General features: G+C 45.7%; 1 protein-coding gene across 1 annotated transcript in view; it reads left to right on the forward strand.

Annotated features, from left to right (window-relative positions):
• The window catches only part of LOC126158458 (cuticle protein 19.8-like), a 33651-nt gene extending 15595 nt beyond the window's left edge, over positions 1-18056 (forward strand). Inside the window, exons 2-3 of the mRNA XM_049916444.1 lie at positions 14736-14928; positions 16972-18056. Of these exons, the coding sequence (XP_049772401.1) occupies positions 14736-14928; positions 16972-17958 (1180 nt within the window). The 3' untranslated portion in view covers positions 17959-18056. The remainder of the gene's footprint in view (positions 1-14735; positions 14929-16971) is intronic.
• The last annotated feature ends 1015 nt before the right edge of the window (positions 18057-19071 follow it).

Consider the following 19071-nt stretch of genomic DNA (forward strand, 5'->3'; position numbering starts at 1 on the left):
GAATTTCAGTGGAAATAAACTAACGTGATCACAGCTGTTTAGTTTCTATAGCCCTAATAAGCCGAAGCAATTTGCGATATCACCGTATGTACTGCGTCCGGTGCATCAAAGTGATGGTTCTCGTACTCGTCTGCGACGATGGAAGAACTCCAGCCACAAATAAACTCTTTCAAACACTAGGAAGGCAGAAGGCGGTCCTCTGACTAATATACTCTAATACTGTCTTCTCCTCTTTGTGTTATACAGATGAGAAACGCGAACTCCCAGCCACAAGGACGGAGTTCAGTTAACGTCTCAACGTAAGCATAGGCAGAGGAGGTGCTCTCAGTTACTGAACGCTGCGTACTCAACGACGACTTCCAACCCGGATGTGAAGTGCAGAATCGTATAGGTTTGCAAAAGTACAGTGCCTAACTGTTCTAACTATAAACTCTCCTGAGAGCAAAGACAGCAAATCCGTCTGTATCAACAAAGCTGATACTGGGCGACCGCAACAAACGGGCGCTCACAATGGAAGACCTCGTCTCTCTACCGCTGGCCTCTCAGCAAGGCTCGGCTCCCCACCCTCGTAAGTCCGAAAACGAATCATATTCCCGAAACCACGGAATATTCTCCCTCTCTACAGATTCTTCCGAACGCCGACCAACCATATTTTAGTCTTTTGTCGTCCAATGCGGAAAATTTGCGAGGAAATACCTATACTCATACAATGGTACGCTTCTGAGTAATAATCCTTGAAATAACCCAGCCTGCTTGGTTTCCGAGGTGCCACCTCTTCGTTCCTCTCACCAGCGTCCAAGATTTGCAAAGATCGGAAGTATTATCCGGTTATCCTTCTGGCCCTACTACAATAGCGGCCGGCCGTCACCCTATTGTGGTCCAGAGCTCAGGTGCCACGAAGTCCGTCTAGCTACTTCCTATGTTTAAGCAGGACCAACACCTGTGCGGGCCTTCCACCCAGAGTATGAGTCGTGCCTGCCGTTTCATCTCCACTGGCTTTCCATCCTCTACTAGTACAGCCAATCATTCATTACGCCGTTCTGATAACAAACACAATCCGACACCTTTCATGCAATAAGTCTTAACAATTATTTACAAGGCGTACGTGACAATGTCAGTCTCTTTTATATATTCATAGATACGATGTACAATATATCACATGATACCTAATTGTGTTTGTAGATCACGGCAAAGTATGCGGATGAGTTCTTGTAAGGTGCGAAATTATAGCCACCTTACATAGCGATAACCTTTCATCGTAGATACGGCCCATCTTTTTTTTTTTTTTTGTGGCACAACTTGACTAGAAGAAGGGATCGGTTGGTAGGACATGTTTTGAGGCATCAAGGGATCACAAATTTAGCATTGGAGGGCAGTGTGGAGGGTAAAAATCGTAGAGGGAGACCAAGAGATGAATACACTAAGCAGATTCAGAAGGATGTAGGTTGCAGTAGATACTGGGAGATGAAGAAGCTTGCACAGGATAGAGTAGCATGGAGAGCTGCATCAAACCAGTCTCAGGACTGAAGACCACAACAACAACAACAACGGCCCATAAAAGCCTCTCTTACTTCTTCAAGGTCATTCAGAAGTCTTTGAGACATGTCTCTCTGCACATTTAGTCGTGCCTTGGTGAAATGATGTGGAACCACCTTGTCGACATTTTCCCATATACAAGTGTGTCTGATAAAATGGTATGGGCATCTACCATACTTACGCCCTTGTGTAGTGCGACCTCTGCAACAGTACTGTGGTAATTGCCTTCCACAAGCAGACGCAAAGTTTGAATGTTGTCTTCATTGACGCTGGACGCCGGACACAGTTTATTGCTATAGCTTTTCATTTTATCACGACCATATCCCTACTGAACACTTGGGTTTTAGTGTACCAACAACGAACCGTGCGTTGAGAAAAGGAATAACAACACGATGTTCAACAGTCAGCAACGAACACATGTTTTTCCTTCTCACTCCTAGCGATTCTGAGATGGTGATCCTGAGCATGTTAGCCGTGTACACACATGGCTATCGTCCCTCCATTTTCCCACAAGCGATTCCCTAGCGCATCATGCTACTGACGTCATTACGTGAGTCAGACGAACAATATTGTGTTATTGTGTTTTATATTTGACTGTTCTCACTCCCCCCCCCCCCCTGCCCTTGTCAATGCAACTAACAACCTGTAAGTGCGAAAAGATACTGACGACGCAGACGCTCATAGATGAACTTCATTATTAAGTAACTGCGAAGAAAAGATTTAGAATATTCACAAAGTGTAATGAATGGCAGTTCATTCCAAATGTGGATAAATGCGAGATAAAGTGTATGGCCAGGTTAATTAGCCTTTATTTTCTGGATGCTGTGATATGCCGCTGGACTCTTGACACACCGATAAAATATCTGTCGGTAACGTTACTTAGCGATATGAAATGAAACCCACATACAAAATCAGCGCTATAAAGGGAAAATAGGTTACTCAAATTTATGGAGAAAGAGAACAGAGCAGGTCCCAAAGAAATCACGCGAATATCTCTTGTGCAACCTTTTGCAGAGTATTTGTCGAGTTTTTGGAATTATTGTCAAATCGAGTTAGAGGAAGGTATGGGAGGAAATCAGACCGGTGCTGTGCATTTTTGTAACAAATCAGTTCAGCTCAAAAAAGATTGTTACAGAGGTGATCAAGCAAATTGCGCGAGAAACTTTGGAAGAATGACAACTTTTTGCGCGTATACCTATCGGAGAACTGTAGATGTGACACATTGTATAAAAATTCTCCGGTTCTTGTCATGCATGTCACGGGAAGACCGTGATATGAAGACTGCAGAGGCATATAAACACTTTTCTCGCGCTCCATTCGCAAGTCGAGTAGAACGAAATAAAGAGACACCTATATAAAGTCAACTACGCCATAAATTGTAAAATACCATGCAGAGCGTTTAGATAAATCTATAAAGCGTACCAGAGAGCCTGCTAAGCTGCGTCCATGTCCAATGACTGCTTCACAATTGCTACTGTCACGTCTTGTCTCTCCACAAGTCACTGTGACTACATTTGGAACTTAACGCAGAATCTGGCGTTTGGGATGTTTGCTAGAAGCTGTACGACTCTATCTTTCCTACCCTTACTGAAGGCGAAAACATTTTGTACCACCTGGGAGGGAACCTGCAAGTCTAATGTCATCGCAACAACGTCTGTACGATTTCTGCTGCGGAGACAGCGAAAATCCATCCTTGTTATCCAAGTTCCAACTTGTGCTCTTGTCAGTGACTGTAAATCACATGAAAGGCACCAACAAATGCTCACAAAGAAATATCCTTTGACAAACACAGTACGTTACTGTGAATGCAAGTAACAAGAGCGCCAACTCCGTTAGTCAAAGTATCAATTATAGGACTGTTGATCACTGACTACAAGTTATAAAGACCAAATAGCACAAAGAAACAGAAAGATGCGTAGCAAGATGAAGCAGGCAGTGCAAAGCTCAATGAAAGCCCTGCTGCTCAAGGCAGTGAAATGAGTTTCGGTGCTCGGGGTGTCGGTGAGACAAAGTCAGCAGCAGTATTTGAAGCCTACGCCGACAAACTCAATGTCTTTTATACAGCCCCAGACTGCCTTATCGCGAGAATAACTCATCACAGATCACAGTCTCTAGGTTGCGTTTCGAACGCTGATGTCTGCTGTATAAAGGCTATAACAGATAAAATATGAAGATGGAACGTGACAGTCTCTTCTGAAACGACCAGTTAAACCCGCCACCGCCCGATACATTAAAGAATCGATCTTTCCACGTACAAAACAGCTTCCAATGTTTGATTAGTTTACAAATGAGTCAAAGTGTTAAATACACTCCTGGAAATTGAAATAAGAACACCGTGAATTCATTGTCCCAGGAAGGGGAAACTTTATTGACACATTCCTGGGGTCAGATACATCACATGATCACACTGACAGAACCACAGGCACATAGACACAGGCAACAGAGCATGCACAATGTCGGCACTAGTACAGTGTATATCCACCTTTCGCAGCAATGCAGGCTGCTATTCTCCCATGGAGACGATCGTAGAGATGCTGGATGTAGTCCTGTGGAACGGCTTGCCATGCCATTTCCACCTGGCGCCTCAGTTGGACCAGCGTTCGTGCTGGACGTGCAGACCGCGTGAGACGACGCTTCATCCAGTCCCAAACATGCTCAATGGGTGACAGATCCGGAGATCTTGCTACAGATCCGGAGATCTTGCTGGCCAGGGTAGTTGACGTACACCTTCTAGAGCACGTTGGGTGGCACGGGATACATGCGGACGTGCATTGTCCTGTTGGAACAGCAAGTTCCCTTGCCGGTCTAGGAATGGTAGAACGATGGGTTCGATGACGGTTTGGATGTACCGTGCACTATTCAGTGTCCCCTCGACGATCACCAGTGGTGTACGGCCAGTGTAGGAGATCGCTCCCCACACCATGATGCCGGGTGTTGGCCCTGTGTGCCTCGGTCGTATGCAGCCCTGATTGTGGTGCTCACCTGCACGGCGCCAAACACGCATACGACCATCATTGGCACCAAGGCAGAAGCGACTCTCATCGCTGAAGACGACACATCTCCATTCGTCCCTCCATTCACGGCTGTCGCGACACCACTGGAGGCGGGCTGCACGATGTTGGGGCGTGAGTGGAAGACGGCCTAACGGTGTGCGGGACCGTAGCCCAGCTTCATGGAGACGGTTGCGAATGGTCCTCGCCGATACCCCAGGAGCAACAGTGTCCCTAATTTGCTGGGAAGTGGCGGTGCTGTCCCCTACGGCACTGCTTAGGATCCTACGGTCTTGGCGTGCATCCGTGCGTCGCTGCGGTCCGGTCCCAGGTCGACGGGCACGTGCACCTTCCGCCGACCACTGGCGACAACATCGATGTACTGTGGAGACCTCACGCCCCACGTGTTGAGCAATTCGGCGGTACGTCCACCCGGCCTCCTGCATGCCCACTCCACTATACGCCCTCGCTCGAAGTCCGTCAACTGCACATACGGTTCACGTCCACGCTGTCGCGGCATGCTACCAGTGTTAAAGACTGCGATGGAGCTCCGTATGCCACGGCAAACTGGCTGACATTGACGGCGGCGGTGCACAAATGCTGCGCAGCTAGCGCCATTCGACGGCCAACACCGCGGTTCCTGGTGTGTCCGCTGTGCCGTGCGTGTGATCATTGCTTGTACAGCCCTCTCGCAGTGTCCGGAGCAAGTATGGTGGGTCTGACACTCCGGTGTCAATGTGTTCTTTTTTCCATTTCCAGGAGTGTATTTGGTGGTATACGTGTTCGCAAGAAAAAGTTTTGAAAAGCTTTGAAAATATGCTTACAGTTTGTTGGAAAACGGTAAGTGCTCTCATCAAACACAATTGGGTAACCTGCGCTCCGTTTTAAGCAAAAGCTAGTTTTTTATGCATCTAAAGGTTTATTACGTCATAGCTCCTGAACTATGCGTCGTACAGTGATATAATTTTGCAGGTACGTTCAGTGGTATATGTGGACACTATCTGCAAAATTTGTTGCGAATAGAGTTATTAGCAAAGAAGTAGTAAATTAATACCAGACGCATGATGTTGCACTTTTACTGCATGAACAGAAAAAACGTAGTAACGGATACACATTTTTCCTTTCATCATTTTGTGGGGAATGTCAGTGAGAAAAAGTATCGGAAAGGTTTGCAATTGTGTGTTAATTTTATTCGAAGTCACTAAGAGCTGTCATTGTCAAATACTGAATGAACACTGCCTGCGTAATTTGCGCCCTTGATTTGCGCTGCCTCAAGACTTATATAGAGGTTCTAACTGTAATACTTGTCTTACTGTGTTAAAGGCTTATCATAACATTATACATCTTAATGTGTAGATCTGACAGCATTTGAAATTTTTAATCTCGGTCAGATATTATATGAAGCATTGAAAACCAAGTTTTGTTGCATCTGGAAGCCATTAGATGGCCAATTTACAACTGGGGCTGTGCACCGTGAAAAGGTTGCCCATTTCGTAACACAGGTAGCAAATTCCGGACTCATTATATGAATAATCAATAATAACGCAAAAATCGGAATAACTATACACTGAATTTATCTGGTGTATACAAGTTACGTAGTGTGGCGATGTACAGTACTCGCCATTAAAATTGCTACGCCACGAAGATGACGTGCTACAGACACGAAATTTAACCGACAGGAAGAAGATGCTGTGATATGCAAATGATTAGCTTTTCAGAGCATTCACACAAGGTTGGCGCCGGTGGCGACACCAACAACGTGCTGACATGAGGAAAGTTTCCAACCGATTTCTCATACACAAACAGCAGTTGACCGGCGTTGCCTGGTGAAACGTTGCTGTGATGCCTCGTGTAAGAAGAGGAAATGCGTACCATCACGTTTCCGACTTTGATAAAGGTCGGATTATTAGCCCATCGCGATTGCGGTTTATCGTATCGCGACATTGATGCTCGCGTTGGTCGAGATCCAATGACTGTTAGCAGAATATGGAAACGGTGGGTTCAGGAGGGTAACACGGAACGCCGTGCTGGATCCCAACGGCCTCGTATCACTAGCAGTCGAGATGACAGGCATCTTATCCGCATGGCTGTAACGGATCGTGCAGCCACGTTTCGATCATTGAGTCAACAGATGGGGACCTTTGCAAGACAACAACCATCTGCACGAACAGTTCGACGACGTTTGCAGCAGCATGGACTATCAGCTCGGAGACCATGGCTGCGGTTACCCTTGACGTTGCATCATAGATAGGAGCGCCTGCGATGGTGTACTCGACGACGAACGTGGGTGTACGAATGGCAAAACGTCATTTTTTCGGATGAATCCAGGTTCTGTTTACAGCATCATGATGGTCGCATCCGTGTTTGGCGACATCGCGGTGAACGCACATTGGAAGCGTGTATTCGTCATCGCCATACTGGCGTATCACCCGGCGTGATGGTATGATGTGACATTGGTTACGCGTCTCGGTCAACTCTTGTTTGTATTGACGGCGCTTTGAACAGTGTACACTACATTTCAGATGTGTTACGACCTGTGGCTCTACCCTTCATTCGATCCCTGCGGAACCCTACATTTCAGCAGGATAATGCACGACCGCATGTTAGAGGTCCTGTACGGGCCTTTCTGGATACAGAAAATGTTCGACTGCTGCCCTGGCCAGCACATTCTCCAGATCTCTCACCAATTGAAAACGTCTGTTCAATGATGGCCGAACAACTGGCTCGTCAGAATACGCGTCACTACTTTTGATGAACTGTGGTATCATGTTGAAGCTTCATGGGCAGCTGTACCTGTACACGCCATTCAAGCTCTGTTTGACTCAATGCCCAGGCGTATCAAGGCCGTTATTACGGCCAGAGGTGGTTGTTATGGGTACTAATTTCTCAGGATCTATGCACCCAAATTGCATGAAAATGTAATCACATGTAAGTTCTAGTATAATATATTTGTCCAATGAATATCCGTTTATCATCTGCATTTCTTCTTGGTGTAGCAATTTTAAGACCAGTAGTGTAGAATTTGAACAAATGAGAGGTAGGTTGAACCACGAACTTGCAAAAGATTTCTCTCTCCTCACATATTAACGTCTTTCCTGTACGCACATAACTATGATGACTGTGTGCACTGCATAGTGTGATATTTTTATCATTGATAGCAATGAGACAGAAAGGACATAGAAGGTATGCAATTCGCCAACTCTTCTCGATTAGCAGCTAGTGGAGCGCCGAGCTTAAAGTCTCCATACGATCAACGCATGATCATCATGTGTATCCCATGTCCTCACCATATGATACGCTACAGAGAAGACTGGCGTTTAACACGAAATGTTATTTAACGATGAGAAACTATGGCAGCATGTCTCCTTCCCTTCCTTGCCAGACACGAAGAGTTACAATTTGCTCCCCTAGTAAGTTTCTAAGCTGCTTCTTCCAGGACGAGAGTTAGGACACTAGAATCTGTTGACTACTACCTCTGTGAAGTCATATATCCCAACGAATGGAAACAAAAACCAACTTATTCTGAAGAGCCATAAAACAAAAAGCATCATGTGTATAGTGCCTAAATCGCATTTTACCCACAGGAAGTAAAGTTTTCGAGTGCAGTAGTAAATGTGGGCTCAAAGCTGTACGTGACCAGAATGACAATACCCATACATATATAGAAAAATTGTTTTCAACAGCAGTTGACTGTGCCGTATACTCTCTTCTGACTAGAGTGTGTCTTCTAACAAGGAGGGAAGGGAGAGTAGGGTTCAATATCCCGTCGACAAAATCGATCATAGTAGGACGTCATGTCTATGTCCTAACAGCTAATACGCAAACATCTACTGCAGATGGATCGTCAAGTAACATCCCAAATAGTGACTGCAACTTGGGAAGTTATTTGACGGTCTATCTACGGTACATGTTAGCCTGTTAGTTGTTAGAGCACGGACATGTCGTCCTGCTACTGCTACATTTCAGATACACGTGATGATGGGGTCAAGACCCCGAAATCATGGTAGTGTATAGTGACTTCTGTTGAGTCAGACTTCGGTCAATAAAGTATTTCACAGCTGTGACGGATTTGTTTACTGTGAACAAATACAAGTAAGTTACTGGTACTGGGGTGGAGCAGTGTCTTATTGATTGGTCGGCTTCTTCGCTCGGTGGCGGAGTGACTCATTTCGACCGGGTGCACTACATTTAGGAGATAAAACAACAGAGTTTCCTACAGTAGTTGAGCAGCATCTCGGTGTCTCGTCATGCTCAATTATTCTCTGGAGAAGGAAGCTGTAGCACAAAACCTTCCGCTCAGGGCTAGGAGGGGAACTGGCACTGCCAACAAAAGCACGAAGCAGGCTACAGCCTTACTTCCACCAAAGCTGTCCAGCTTCCAGAGGCCTTCATCCTTCCTAATTAGATTCACCGACTGCCTCCTCCCAACGAAGAAGACCTAGGGAGTACAGCTGGAGAACACCTTCCGAGTGAGAAAACGCAAAGCTTGCCTCGTAGCAAATGTGAGCAATATTAACCACAAAATGATGGCAAAGAGGAATCAATACTATATAGCGATATGTGACAGTAATGTCACAACGTAATTTTTTTAAGTGAGTGATCAGTGGTTAATTGTACAGAGTGAACTGATATTAAAGTATTCTCATTTTATTTTTAGTACTTTTGCTTAGCTTACTGTTCTTAAACCAATGCGATTAGCTACGATAAATCGTTGAATTATTACAATTATGATTTTGTGTTCCACGTAGCGACGTAACATTTTTGTAATGCATCCAGATGGTAAATTTAGGGCTCCAGATGCGGCTTTAATACTGGTAACTCACTTTCCCAAAGGACATTTATTTAGGCGGCTTATTTCTGTGGTTCATCCGAGAAAAGTTATAACACCAAATAAACTTAGAAGGAGCGGTAGCGCCCGGGATTGGAGGCATCTTAAATACATTTAAGTAAGCTCATCATCATCTTCATCATCATCATCATCAAATCGGCGATCGAGGACCCTGTAGATCATGCGCCAGCCAAACAATGCTCTTCCATAGATGGCGATCTAGTGCACTTTGGATCCAGTTGTCACGCACTCGTAGCTGGTTCAAATGGCTCTGAGCACTATGGGACTTAACATGTGAGGTCATCAGTCCCCTAGAACTTAGAATTACTTAAATCTAACCAAACTAAAGACATCATACACATCCATGCCCGAGGCAGGATTCGAACCTGCTACCGTAGCGGTCGCGCGGTTCCAGACTGAAGCACCTAGAACCGCTCGGCCACAGCGGTCGGCCTTCACAGCTGGCAAAGGTCTTTCTGTAGCTCATCCTCCCATTGCTTTCTGGGTCTTTCAATTGGACGGGTACCGTCAGGTCTTACCATAAGTACTGTTTTTGCCCGAGAGGTGCCCAGTCTCCTAGAAATGTGGCCTGCCAAGCTTATTCTCCGTGCTTTCAGGTTTTGAACGAAGTTCGGTTGCCACATCAACTCATACAGTTCTTGGTTTTTTCTACGTGAAGAAGGTGGCCAAGCGAACAACCAAAGGAACCTAGATCAGTGACGACAGGTTCACATCAACTATGAATGCAAGGCTTACCTCACGCCTGATGCCCGACGTACAAGAATGTTCAGGTAGCCAAGTACCAACACACGCCTCAGGCATGCATTTTCACAAGCCCAATAGAGATGTTCAATCAAGTTTGGGTCGGTAGCACGTAAATATATAGGGCGCCTCTGATCGTTGTTGAAGCTAATTTGAGGGCTGTGTAGTATCTGGACAAAATCTTTCAACCTTTTGTCGAGCTCAACAGGCAACAATTTTATGATGGGTCCGTCTTCTGAGACAATAATCCACCAACACACCGCGCCCGTCTTGCAAACGTCTGCCGCCAGTAGCCAAAAATAAACCGAACTGAGTGGTCTGCGTTACGTGCTGCCATGAATTTGATTGAGCATACTTGAAACCAGTTGAAAGTCCCATTGCTTCATTGGAGGAACCCTCTTCATACACAAAGAGCAAACCATTTTCTTGGAAACTTATCGATTACTAACCCTACAGTCGTTATCTCACATAAAACACACACACACACACACACACACACACACACACACACACACACAAACAAACAAACAAACACAAACACACATTGTATGACTGAGGTAAAATAAAATTTGTGTGGGATAAAAATTGTAGAGGCACCTCGCTGTTTAGTACCATAACCCCACTCAAACAATCAGTAAAATATTGTAGAGGGAGACCGAGACTTGAGTGCAGTAAGCAGGTCCAAATGCAAGTAGATTGCAGTAGTTATAGCTATACACAAATGACTTGGAGAATGCAGCCGGTTGACGTCTTAGACAACCGCCAATATTTCGACAGGTGCACACTCCGTCATTTTCAAAGCACAATAGCAACAAGATAACGCTGTGCAACGAAATTTAAAACCTCGGTATACAGAGCATATGTGGGAAGATACTCACTACCCATCAATCCACCCACACCCACACCCACCTACACACACACACACGCACACACACAAACACACACACACACACACACACACACACACACACACACACACACACACACACACAGGAAAGACTAGCCCCACAGCACAAGCAAAGATGACCAACGTCAGAAGTGTTAAGTGGATATAATCAACGGATGAGGTAGCTCTAACTCTGTCCCTCTTGTTTGACCAGAGAGAGAGCAGGATTGGTAATGTCTGTTAGAGGGACTGAGTTTGAGTGACTGATATTTATGTAAGTTTTTACGTGGTCTCTCTCTCTTTACTCGTGTTGTTCTGTCTCATTTGTTACAGTTAATTGAGATTAGGTTTTGCGTAGAAACAATGTACCTATTTCGACATGTGTTAAATGAAACATACTTTTTATCCAGTGACCTGTACTATGATCAGACACATGGAGTTTCAATGAGAAGCTGAGTGTCACCTTTTATTGCCAATTAGTGTATGAAAGATTTCGAGGAAGTGTGTTGGAGTTGGCGGCATTAAAACCTGCGTATTTTTTCCATATATTTAGACGATACTATTGTTGGTTGTTTTCATGGAAGTGGAGATTTAAACAGCTTTTCAGAACATCTGAATTCAGTTCACCCAAAAATTCCTTTCACGGTGGAGGTGCCCAAAAGGATGACTCGTTTCCTTCCTTAACGTGCAGATCAGAAGAAAGGTAGATGGTACGTTGGGACGTGGTTTATAGCAAACCAACTCACACTAATTTATTTGTATTGTAAATAAAACCGCCTACTTGTCACACTGATTTGTAGAAAATGGTTCAAATGGCTCTGAGCACTATGGGACTTAACTTCTAAGGTCATCAGTCCCCTAGAACTTAGAACTACTTAAACCTAACTAACCTAAGGACATCACACATCCATGCCCGAGGCAGGATTCGAACCGGCGATCGTAGCGGTCGCGCGGTTCCAGACTGTAGCGCCTAGAACCGCTCGGCCACCCCGGCCGGCCACTAATTTGTATCTACAGGCTGGCAGTGAAGGGGTACTTCGTATCTTGGTTCTCGGGCCCAGCGTCATCTCAGACCATTTAACTGTTTGGCAGCTGAGTTATCCCATCTCGAAGTCACCTTTCGTCATAATGGGTGCAGTGAAAGATAGACCAGACGGGCGTTACTCTATTGACCAGTCATGAGTGCGGTGAGGGATGGTAATAGCTAGGTGGAACCAATGTCTATGGCCTTTTGCATTACGCAGGAAGTATTTACAACAGGAATGAACCCATTCTGCGGAAATATGGCGTGAAATATGTTTTTCAGTCACCATCTAGAATTATGGCCCGTTTACGATTCGTAAAGGATGATCTTTATTTGCGTAACCTATGTTTCTGACGCACTCTTTGCAGTAGTGGCATCTTATACATTGGACAGATCATCAGGACCTTGAAGGAGCGGTACAGCGAACATAGGCGTCACACAGGCTTACAAGAGCCGAGCAAATTTATTATTGTACAACATTGCATTGCCACAGGTCATCCTATGGTCTATAACAACACGCAGACTCTGGCGTGCACTTCCATGTACTGGAATAGTTGTTGTGAAGGAAGCAGTTGAAATTAAATGAGGAAGTTACCTTATAAACAGAGATGGAGGTTTTAGCTTAAATTCTGCGCGGAATCCTGCTCTCGTTCTGGCCAGATAATAGAGGGGCAGAGTTAATGCTATCTCATTCGTTGATTGTTAATGTTCACTATCGATAACTTTGGCTGTGTTGTGTGGCTAGTGTTTGTGTGTGTGCGTGCGTGTGTTATCTTTACACATGTGCTCTGCATAACGAGGTTTTAAATTTCCTTGCACAATGCTGACTGTTTGCGACTGTGCATTGAAAATGACAGGTTCTGCGCCTTTAGAAATATCGGAGGTTGTCGAAGACGTCACACGGCTGCATTTCCGTAAATTATTTGAACATCTTATATGCCGGGAGAAACTGAAGTTTCACAGAAATGTAGAGAGTTGCACATAATAGGTCAGCATGAAGAACTGCATCAAATCTGTCTTCGTACAGAAGACCACAACACCAACAACATGTGTTTCAGAAAACTTAAATAACTTGCATCCTGTTTAAACTGTGAATTATACCCAATATGATTATCAGTACACCCCTGCGGTACCCAATAAATATGAATAGACATCGTTTTTACTTTTTCAAAATATGTTTTCACCACTCGTTCTCTCTCTCTCTCTTTAAAGATATATTTAATTTTGTTTTTACTTACGAACTGACGAGGCATGTTAAAACCGTAGGGCTACCTGGTCACAATATACACATACGTTGGGAAAAGCTTGAATTGGTGGGCTTAATTCCCCATAACCGTCCTTCACTTTGCCACATAATCACCGTGCAGTGCTATGAATATTTCGTAATGTTATAATGGCTCCTTCAACTCTTCGGCGTAGAAGTTGTTGTCTGGGAATTGAACCAGTTAACAACAGCTGTGGACATCTTCAGACCGTTATCTACTAAGACGTTGTATCAAGTGTAAAAAGAGGTAGTAGTCACTGGGTGCGAGATCGCGACGGCAGCGTGGTTGATTGTAAAGCTTACGACAAGAATGCTTTAATTTTCGTGCTGGTCGGTATTTCTTGTACCTCCTTTACACTCAGTTCGAGATTTTTAATCTTTTCTCGGACAACCGTTTAAGTTGTAGTGCGTCCGACAAAAGGAAATTCATCGGCCAGAGCGCCTGGCGCCACTCGTGGTACTGCCGTTCTGCTGTAGTTCCTGCAGCGCACGTTTTAGTTTGAAGAGCTCCAAATTTTCTCTCCTATGGTCGGTGGTTGGTGATTATAAAAATAATGCAAAACGCCATTCACAAGCCGCTACTTTCTTCAGTCGTATCTCTGTCTGATCGTGTAGCTTTGTGGAGCCATGCGTTACAGCAGACATGTACTGAGGCCTACAGTGTCCCACCACTTGAGAGCCATTATGCAAAGAGCTCAGATTTTCTCATTACAATTTTCAAGACATATCGAGGGCAATGGTTAGATACTGATTTGCGATTCAAACCGATATTGCAAGATACTTCTAAAACAATATTTTCTACATTCCGGTGTCTTCTGGGTGACACAATTATAGAAATTTGCAATGACTGTAATAATTATTACATTTGAGACCAAGGGACAGATAACCAACAGTGCTCAGTTTTGGAGTAATGACGAAACGTACAGTTTTCTTGCTGCATATTGTGCACTCTGTGTGTCTTCTCTCACTGACGGTCCACATTACCTTCCCTTTCTTCAAAAGCAGTTACTTAATTTAGGCTTCTCTGCCTTTCGACGGGAGATGTTTTACGTGACCTAAGACATCCAGTGATATTGTGCTTATGGCATGTAGGGTAGAATCATTGATTTTCATTATAGACACTTCTTCAGACGGAGGGCAGCTGGCTTGCATTTTTGTATCGCCGGTGTGTTTAATTACGTGAGTCTTTCTAGAAGCCAACTGTCAGAGAATCCTGACAGGAATGAAGGAAAATATGTCAGACAGACGATCAGAGCTATAAAAATCGAATTAATCGTCCTCAGGGCGTTAGAAGATTTACCATAGCAGTGCAAAGAAAATCACAGACATAAAACACATTAGACAAATTCAGAATAATTTGATGTAAACAGAACGTACGACAGGAAACGGTCGCGAGCTAAGCTAAGCTGACGAATACGTCTGTATGAGGTAACTCTATATTTTAGTGCCAAGTCGGACGGGGAAGGCGAGCTGGGCACTGAACTGGGTTTCGAACGCAGTAAAAGTATACCAATAGGCATTCCTGTCTGGCGAGATTCTCGGCGCTATATAAGCCGCTGTCGGCGGCGTCTGAGGCAGATCACCGGCGACGGCGGCAGCAGTAGCAGTAGCACCAGCAGTAGCACCATGGCAAGCAAGGTGAGCCACGCCACGGGGAGTCCCCCATAAGGACGCGGGTGCGCCAGCATTAAGTGAAATTCACTCGCATTAGCAGCCCAGGAGTCGTGCGGGGATACCAGTAGTAGGTCAGCGAGAGCACAAGCAATCGGCTACCTCAGGCAGGTCGTAAGGCAGCGTTACAGCCGGATTATTCTCAAGTATCTTCCAGGTTTCCCCGCAAAGCATTTACCGAAATTATGCTCCACCGTGTGCCGGTGAGGCCAGTCGTCCTCCTTAGGAGATCGGCCTCCGGGGATGTAGAAAGCGGAGCAAAGACTCGAACTCCAAAGCCCGCCATTCGTTGACTTTAATGACTAGGTAAAAATATTCTGTGGTGTCAATTTATACCTCAGCCATATTGTTGAACGATGGTTCCCATAGACGCATGAGCTAAAGTGTGTTGCAACTCATTCCAGTAAGTCACAATTCGCCTATGACTTCGAGTAGTCAATCGATGCCTTCAGAGCGCATAATAAATGTCAAGAACATGAACGCGAAATTTATTCTCATCAACGTTCATCATAGAAGTGAATGCTAAAGGAACACAAGTTTCCAACTGAATTGATATCAGAGACGGTTCTAGGCACTTCAGTCTGGAACCGCGCGACCGCTACGGTCGCAGGTTCGAATCCCGCCTCGGGCATGGTTGTGTGTGATGTCCTTAGGTTAGTTAGGTTTAAGTAGTTCTGAGTTCTAGGGGACTGATGACCTCAGATGTTAAGTCCCATAGTGCTCAGAGCCATTTGAACCATTTGATATCAGAGACATTAGGGACAAAAGTGAGGAAAAAAGGGCACTAACCTTACCGAAGAATTCATCCTGCTATTTTTTTCATTTCATTTAGTGGGGCTGTGGGTAGCTGAAATCTCAATAATCGGACGGGGATTTGAACCTCACTTCTCCGAAAGGAAGAAGGAAGAAGAAAGATCAGATTTCCACGTCCTATCGATGACGAGGTTTGAGATGGAGAGCAGCCGCGAACTGGACGACAGTAAATAATGAAATCAGCAGCTGCCTTGTTGAAGGAACTATCGCGGCAGTTGCTCCATGCGATTTAGAAAACCGCAGACCATCAGTATCTGGACGAACTGTCGGGCTTGAGAAACCCACACAACCCGACTTCGAGTCAGACGTTCCCACTGTTACCACTGTTCCCCCTCCCCTTGCCTGTTCTGTATGCTAGTATTCAGACACTGGGGCCTTCTGGCATGTGAAGAAATCCACCGTTATCGGGCGTCAGTAGTAGAATACTTATCTGAAAGCTTTTAGATGGCTATGCAACAATGAACTGTTCACATATACACAGTAAGGTACCAGGAAATGAAAAAAAGGTGGGTCACTAGTAACTATAGTGACAATTGCAGCTGATTCTTTCTCGCAGGAGAAGGAGTGAAATTAGGTATGTTCAGAAGCGGGCGGTGAGTTTGCAGTTAGATATTTGTTACAGCGATATTACATTCCATACCACTGCAGTAATTATTTCGATTACTTTGAAATAGGTGTGCTCCCCGAGTCATATAAAGCACGAACCTGCTTGTCATGTCTCGAATTGAATCGCTCGTTTGGGTATGTCAGCCTCTCTGTCAACGCAGTTACGGCTGGTACCTCTGTATGTCAGGAACTGGCTCAACGATTGTTGTGTTCATTTTCTTCTGACGTGAGCCAACGGTAGTTACCGGTAAAAACAGTATCAATGTTTAAGCATTCAACGACGCTGTAATATGTTTCACTTTATAACCTCCAGTTATCACATTCCATACGGTAACGAATAAGAGAAAAACAAGACTGGGCAATTGTTGATAACTTTTCAGGAGTGCAGCCATGTGGCTTCGCCTCGCTGGTAGAAGTTGATGTCATTGACAGCTGACGTGTCATTGGTACCTAGGCCCTCGTATCACTTGATAATGATGGTTATGTACTTCCCTGGAAAACTGTGCAAGCACAGTGAAACGAAAATGTAAATAGAGTATCTGTACGTTGTTTAATGTTTGTTTGTCTTACCTGTTCGCTTTTTGTTTACAGCTGATAGTTTTCGTAGCGGCTCTGGCCGTTGCGCGCGCCGGTTACCTGGGCGCTCCTGCCGTTTTGGCACCCGGTGCGCCCCTGGCTGCCCGTGCCTACGCCGCCCCCGCCTACGCCGCAGCCCCCGCCTACGCCGCCGCCCCCGTGGCTATCGCCGCGGCTCCCGCCATCCGTGCTGCCCCCGTGGCTATCGCTGCCGCCCCCGCCATCCGCGCCGCCCCCGTCGCCGTCGCTGCCCCTGCCGTCGCCGCCGCCCCTGCTGCCGTCGCCGCTGAGTACGACCCCCACCCCCAGTACAGCTTCAGCTACAGTGTGAACGACGCCATCACCGGAGACTCTAAGTCCCAGCACGAGACCCGTGACGGAGACGTCGTCCAGGGCAGCTACAGCCTGGCAGAGCCCGACGGCTCCATCCGCACCGTCGACTACGCTGCCGACCCCGTGAACGGCTTCAACGCCGTCGTGCACAAGGAGGCCGGCGCCCACCCCGCCGCACCCGCCCGTGTGGCCGTCGCCGCTGCTCCCGTGGCCGTCGCTGCCCCCGCCCCCGTAGCTGTCGCCGCCCCCGCTCGTGTGGCTGTCGCTGCCGCCCCCGCTCGTGTGGCTGTCGCCGCACCTATCGCCAGAGCTGCGTACGCCGCCCCTGCCCTGAGCTACGCCGCCCCCGCCATCGCAGCCGCCCCCATCGCCAGGGCTGCCTACGCCGCCCCTGCTCTCGCTTACGCCGCGGCCGCTCCCATCGCTAGGGCTGCCTACGCTGCCCCTGCCCTCACCTACGCCGCGGCCGCCCCCGCCATCGCTGCTGCCCCTGCCCTGAGCTACGCCGCCGCCCCCGCCATCGCTGCCGCCCCCATCGCTAGGGCTGCCTACGCCGCCCCCGCCCTCGCCTACGGCGCTGGTCTCGGCTACGGATACGCCGCCGCCCCCATCGCTAGAGCTGCGTACGCTGCCCCCGCCCTCGCCTACGGCAAGGCCCTCATCCACTAAGTCACTTCCTCCTGCCCTGGCCTACCGAAAGGTCCACCTTGGTTAGACGCATCTGACAGACACGCCTCTGTGAACAACTGAGCTATCAAACTTCATGTTCAATGTACCTATAATGTATAAATAAATTATTTTACTATACGTTTAATGTTATGTTTTTCGCGGTGTATCTTACTCGCACAAATTAGTTAAGTTACGCCTACATTATGCAGTCAGCAAGAAGCCTTATACAACCGAGCACTACTTTTTTACGATTTCGAGAGAATTTCAATTTCTGTGCAGCAATCTAGTCCAAGGTAAACAGAACGAAAATTGATTTCTGTAAGATTCTAGAATCGCGCTATTTAATATACTTCTGGACTAATTAAGCACGATCAATTTCAAAGAATCACATTAAACTAGAGTTGCACTCTACCAGGACTACAGTTCGGTGGTTTTGTTACACTACATAAATGCGATAGCAAATGGTAGGATTACCGGTAGTATCTGAAGAATTAGTAAGGAAAGAAATATAGAAAAGGTGTAAAACAGAAAATGGGATCCAAAGACTTCTCTTTTTTTGTATGATTGGCTGTTTGTTTTGCACGTAATAAGAGCCCCGCATCATTCAGTGTTAGTCCACCGTGTATTTTATATCCTTAAAGGATATAAATTACATTTAATAAGTAATAAAAATTAGTAGAGGGCGTAACTTCTGCGCTCTTATGTAACCAAAGCAATTACTTTTGATCAAAGTACAGTTTACATGCTCAAACATAACAAAATGTATATAATTTTGTTATTTTTTACTTAATAGAATGTTCATCATGGTCCAAGACAAGAGTTACCTGTTGTTACTGATAAATGGAAGCGTTGTTTATGAATAACAGAAAAACGCTTTAGACAGTTCGACGAAGTACTGAAGCGATGTCTGATATACTTTTGTTCTGCGTTTTTTAATTTTGCCTTTTTGAGGAAATTGCGTTTTATCTTGCTTTATGATAAATCTGTATTATTTTCTTAAATTTTATTACAACTTATCGCTGTTTCAAGTTAGAAATAAAAATTTTTCGAATAAAACCTGCATTAAACATCGTCGAGTTCAATTTTGCTATAAATAATGTTTATTTTTATATA

Source organism: Schistocerca cancellata, chromosome 2, assembly GCF_023864275.1.
Source record: "Schistocerca cancellata isolate TAMUIC-IGC-003103 chromosome 2, iqSchCanc2.1, whole genome shotgun sequence".
Taxonomy (NCBI): domain Eukaryota; kingdom Metazoa; phylum Arthropoda; class Insecta; order Orthoptera; family Acrididae; genus Schistocerca; species Schistocerca cancellata.